This window comes from Eschrichtius robustus, chromosome 3 (genome assembly GCF_028021215.1).
Source record: "Eschrichtius robustus isolate mEscRob2 chromosome 3, mEscRob2.pri, whole genome shotgun sequence".
Lineage (NCBI taxonomy): Eukaryota > Metazoa > Chordata > Mammalia > Artiodactyla > Eschrichtiidae > Eschrichtius > Eschrichtius robustus.
Window position 1 is genome coordinate 133,269,754 of NC_090826.1, and position 6,000 is coordinate 133,275,753.

General features: G+C 43.4%; 1 protein-coding gene across 3 annotated transcripts in view; it reads right to left on the reverse strand.

The window, feature by feature from the left end:
* Nucleotides 1-5,617, reverse strand: part of COP1 (COP1 E3 ubiquitin ligase) — a 273,507-nt gene extending 267,890 nt beyond the window's left edge. For 2 of the 3 annotated variants that reach the window (XM_068541298.1, XM_068541299.1), the window contains exon 1: nucleotides 4,974-5,617. In XM_068541298.1, the coding sequence (XP_068397399.1) occupies nucleotides 4,974-5,392 (419 nt within the window). In that variant the 5' untranslated portion in view covers nucleotides 5,393-5,617. The remainder of the gene's footprint in view (nucleotides 1-4,973) is intronic. The other variant, XM_068541297.1, reaches the window with a different exon arrangement.
* Between the last annotated feature and the right edge of the window lie 383 nt (nucleotides 5,618-6,000).

Consider the following 6,000-nt stretch of genomic DNA (forward strand, 5'->3'; position numbering starts at 1 on the left):
AAGAAAAAAATCCATAAATTGGACTTAAAATTTTAAACTTTTGCACTTCAGAAGACTGCTCAGAAAACTAAAAAGAAAACAACAGACTGGGAGAAAACATCACAATATTTAGGACTTACATGCAAATTATGACAATAAGATACTACTACACACGCCTACTAGAATGACTGAAATTTGAAAGACTGAAAACAGCCTAGTGTTTGCAAGAATGTGGAACTGAAACTCATACATTGCTGGTAGAAGTGCAAAATGATAGTCACTTTAGAAAACAGTTTTGCAGTTTCTTATAATGCTAAACATACACTTGGCAATACAACCCAGCAATACACTCCTATGTATTTACCCAAGAGATGTGAAGACAGGTCGACATAGAAACCTGAATGTAAATGTTTACAACAGCTTTCTTTACAATCACCGAAAACTTTAGAAACAAAGAAACTCAAATATCTTTTAACTGATGAGTATATAAAGAAATCACGTTATATCCATGTAATGGAATACTACTCAGCAATTAGAAAATTAGTGAGACATTCAACATTATTGAATCTCAAAAACATTACTCCAACTAAAAGAAGTCAGGCACAAAAGTCTACATACTGAATGACTCCATTAATATAAAATCTTAGAAAAGGCAAAACTATATTGATAGAAAACAGATGACCAGTTGCCAGGTGTCAGAGATGAGGTTCGAAGACAGAGTGCAAAGGTGTAGCACACTAAACTTTCTAGTGTGATGGAAATGTTCTGTATCTTGATTAGGGTGGTAAAACAGATGTATTCATTTGTCAAATTCATTGAACTATACACTTAAAACTGGTGACTGCTATGGTATGCAAATTATATCTTAATAAAGCTGATTTTAAACAAAATCTCCAGCCTCTGAAAGGCAAAGGAATATAGTGGTTAAGAACTTGAGCTCTGAGCCAAAACGTCTTGATGTAAATACTGATACCACCATTATTAACTATACGAACTGAGCTTTGAGCCAAAAGCCCATCCTTAAACTAAACTGAAGCTTCATACCCAGTCAGTACTTATACATTGTACATAAATATGTAACCAAAAGTTTCATCAAACTATCTTTATAATGACAGGTTCTATGATATCTGCTATTTTATTTCACTTTTTAATAGTTTGGAAAACAGTTATAGTAGCAAGAATGGTCAACAGATTTCATCTTTAGGGCTAAATGTAATTAATAGGTAGTGGCTGCCTGCAGTGCTATGTTGAGGACCGTGAAACAACATCTGAATTCAGAAGAGTATTTAACATCTGCCATGGTACTAAGAGAAGCAATAATGCCAGGATGTGATACTATAATTATGTGATTAAAAGTCTTTCTTGGGCTTCCTTGGTGGCGCAGTGGTTGAGAGTCTGCCTGCCAATGCAGGGGACACGGGTTCGAGCCCTGGTCTGGGAAGATCCCACATGCCGTGGAGCAACTAGGCCCGTGAGCCACAATTACTGAGCCTGCGCGTCTGGAGCCTGTGCTCCGCAACAAGAGAGGCCGCGATAGTGAGAGGCCCGCGCACTGCGATGAAGAGTGGTCCCCGCTTGCCACAACTAGAGAAGGCCCTCGCACAGAAACGAAGACCCAACACAGCCATAAATAAATAAATAAAAATTAAAAAAAAAAAAAAAAAAAAAAAAAAAAGGACTGGCGAACTTATAAGAAGAGGAGTCTCTGTCCTCTGTCTCCCTCCTTCTCCCTCTCCCTCTCTCTCATTCTAAAAAAAAAAAAAAAAAAAAAAAAAGTCTTTCTTCACGTTAAATCGTGAGCTCCTTCAGGATAGTCCATTTTTAATAGTTTGACATGAGAATTTATTAAATGGTAGATGGACTTCATGTAGATTCTACCTACGTTTTATCAGGCAGAGGTAACCTTCCCACAAGGGGCTTACGATCTACCTAAAAATACTTATTTCTGCTACAACTCAAGAGAGTATCTGGGACTTGAAGAGGTAGAAAAGGTTATTTCAGGGGGTTGGAAAAGCTAATGCAGAGGCAGTAGTAATGTGATAACATAAAAGAAAGAAGTTGTCTTCCAAACACAGGCTATACTCATAATTTAAACGAATCATGTAAGAAAAATTTGAAAAATCAAAGTAACAAAGACTTCCTTTGAATGTCAGAGATTTATCCAACTTCAAGCTATATACTACTCTCTACTGTTCTACAGATTCTCCATCTATAAAACACTGTTAGAATTATCTGCAACTTGATGATACTTTCAATCCTTTGTTTGAAAGAAATATTAAAGTAAAAACTATAAATCTCTAAAATGTTCATCAATTCTGCAATTAAATATAAACTTACTTTCAAATATGAGTCAGGAGAGGCCAATATGTATTACTGATAATTAGGCATTTGACCTTAAATCAACCATTCTCAAGGAGGGGAAGAGGACATGTCATTATTACCAAGGGAGCTTCTGCAAACTACACTGCCCACTCCAGCCTCCAATTCAGTTTTGTCCTGTTGGGATATGGGCAGGCAGACAGACAAGGTGAGGGAGTAGTTAAGGATAAAAACATATATCTCCTGTGATTACAAAACAGCTGTTTCCCTTCAGTCTACCACATTTAAGAACCACGAGGCTAAATACATGTACTTCAACTTATAGATATGAAATTTTTTAATTCCATACAAAGAAAGCACTAAATTGAGAATTGGGAGATATGAGTTTTAATTTTGTCCTTGAGCTGTCCAATCTGAAACCAAGTTACTTAACTTCTCTGTACCTCAATGAGAATACAATTATATTAGTAGTATATTAAAGTTGGAAGTTCTATATAACTTCACAGAATTGCTCTAGGATAAAATGAAACATAAAGTATAAACATATCTTTAAAATGTGACGAATAAGGAATTGTTATCATTATTCAAACTTAAGCCTCATTTAGATGTAAAAGCTTAGAATAATCTGGACTGGTTCACAGTTTGACCTTGAAGCAGACAAGACCAACCACCCAGAGCCAATTAGAAATGAAAAGGATTCCTTGGGCCTTGCCTAATCCTCACCTTCCTACCCCAAATGCTTGGCCAAATCAAATCTAGCTTGAGAATCAGGAAAACTGATTTCCATTAATGAATTCTTCTGAATATTTAACCTCACCAGAAAAAGAAACAGAGGACTATGAGATTCTTAGAAGGTGAAATATTCAGAATTTTTAACTCATGACTCTCACTGGACACTTCCACTTGGAATATAAAAGAAAGCAGAAAAATCTAAACAACATGGTTAAGACTCAAGAGACTGGATTTTAATTTTTAAAAATTAGTTGACAGACTAAGAAAAATTTTAATAATCTTACCCCTAAAAAATAAAAATTAGTGCCAGCTGCTTATACTCTCCCATCCCTCTCCAATTTCCTATAAAATGGCTTATAGTCCGTATAATGAAGTGCAAACAGTGCCCGGCAGACAGTGAGTGCCAAAGAAATATCTGTTGAATGAATGATTAATTTCCTTCTTTCTCACACCTTTTACACTATCTTAGTGTACCTATATGGATGCTGGCGTGTTTGTTTTCTTTTAACCTACTAAAAAGTGAAATGCAAATGGTGGCTAAAAAAGACAAACTGTGCAAACCCTCACTTTGTTTCATTAGCTTCTACTTTATCTTATGGGATTCTCTACTGGCTATGAACACAAACACATCTTATACCCAACGATAAGCTGCTCAAGTTATTTATAAATAACAATTACAATTATAGCCCAGTTTCAGTGAAAAATGAATCAATTCTGAATCCAGAATAATTTATGACAAAAGCAAAAGTATGAATAAAGATATTTTTACTGCAAGAACTAGAAACTATAAGTCTAATCAATAACTTTCCTACAGTCCCAACTTCTAGTCTTATCATATTTAATGACAACAACTCGGACCATCTTCAACCCTGAAGTGAATCAACTTCCCCTATAGTGATAGTGCAAGCGAACTTCCTACATCACTAGTATTCTAGTCTATCAACAATTTCCTCCAGAGGAAAAGCACAAAATCCTATCAGTTCTCACTCAGCTAAAAGCAAATCCTTTCTTGCAATCTTAGCATTTGAATTGGATTTTGAACACAAAACCCAGCGAAAATCGAAACACTCTCAAGCAAGACAATCAACTCCATCTTTCACTTAATATGTATAATCCCTCTATGCCAAATGTCATAACTGAGGACTACTGCGTAGCATTCAAGATGCTAACTACGATGACAACACGTCTAATTCCTAGCTTTTCTCAAATCCGAAGTTCCAGTATACGCTGATGTGTTAATACAAGTGTAGTGCAGTCACATCTGACACATGGATGATACTTAAACGTGGCCCCCTCTTTCAAGACATTCAGCTGAGAGGTGGAAGTTTTTGTCAACAGACTTTCTTGACTACAGGAGCCTCAACAGATTTAAAAGTGACCCAGCCTTTGAAGCGGGAGGAGATAATTTACACGTACCCACGATGGACATTTACATCAAATACCACTTCTTAAAACAGCCATACCCATGTTTAGAGCATCATCTACCATGCTTCAATAAGCAAATTCTGACCCACAACTCCCTCCCTCAGCATCCCGGGAAGCTTAATCCTCTCCCTTTACAAGTTTAATTAACCTCAACGAGCAATCCGGACTGACAGGGTACCTAATTCACCAGCGAGGCAGAAAATTCAAGGCCCAACCTCCGTGGCCAACTTTCCCTTTTCATGCACAGCCATTTATTTGGCCTTTCATCTCTCCCCTTCTTTATTATTCCCTAACCTCCCTTCACTTCTCCCCACCGCCACTGACCTCTTTAGTACTCCCACCCTGCCTCAGGACTCCAACATTCCCCCACCTCAGCCCACCAACCGCTGCAAACGCTCGAATGCCTCTGCAGACACCGCCACAGCGCCCAACAGACCGCCCTCACCCCGGACCCCAGCAGCCCCAAGAGCAGAAACTCCTAACGCAGAGAGGGCTAGGAGGCTGTTCGTCCAACCCACCAGACGAAGTCGTTGCTTTTGTCCTCGTAGGAGTTGATGAGCCCGTTGCACAGGGGGGCAAGCAGAGGTCGCTTCCTGCTGCCGCTCCCTAGGCTGGAGCTGCTCCCTCCTACGCCGGCGCTGGGCCTGGCTGCGCAGCTGAGCCGGGACAGGCCCGCGGACACCGCCCCGCCGCCGCTCCCGCCGCCGCTGCCGGACACTGCGGCCGCCACCAGCACAGGCCGCACCGGGCCCCCGAGGCCGCCCGAGCCCGCGGCCTGGGCCGCCCCGCCGGACCCCAGTGCCGCGGCCGAAGCCGCTACGGAAGGGGGCGACGGGGAAGAGGATAAGGACGAGGAGGCGGAAGTCACCGAGGAGGCCGCAGAGGAGCCAGGGCTGGTCCCGGCTGAGCCCGACCCGGCCTGGCGGCTCCCAGACATCGTGACTCCCTCCCCTCCGGCCGGGCGCTCGGAGGAGAGGGACCGCGACTGCGACCCGCCGCCGCCTCCCTCCCCTCTGCCTCAGTACATCCTGAGTAGGCGCGCCGCGCCGGGAGGTGGGGCTGAGGAACAATAAAGTTGATTTTTGTACGGCAACCACACTACAGCGTCCGACGGGAGGGGGCGGAGGGAACTATTAAAACAAGAGCAGGAACCACTACCGCTCTCTAGGCCGCCGCCGCCGCGATCGCCGCCGCAGCCAACCCGGGCGCTCCGTGGGCCGGCCGTGCGCGCACGCGAGCGGCGGAAGGGGCGGGAGCGGCGGGGGATACAACTTTAGACACGGCCCGGGCGGCGCTCAGACAAGCACAACGTGCCCTGGGCGGCGGCGGCCTAGTAGCGACCGCCGCCCTCGTCGAGAGCTGGTTTCCTTCGTGACGTGCCCGAGGGTAGGGCCGTCTCAGTGGGTGAAAGGGCTGCGGAGAGAGGAACGGATGGTAGGGGTGGCGAAAGGGGTTGGGGAAAGGGGAGGGGGGAAAGCGCTCCAAAAGCGACTGCGCACGCGCGCCCTGGGCGCCGACCCTTACGGGTTACCCAAGGTCCCCGCT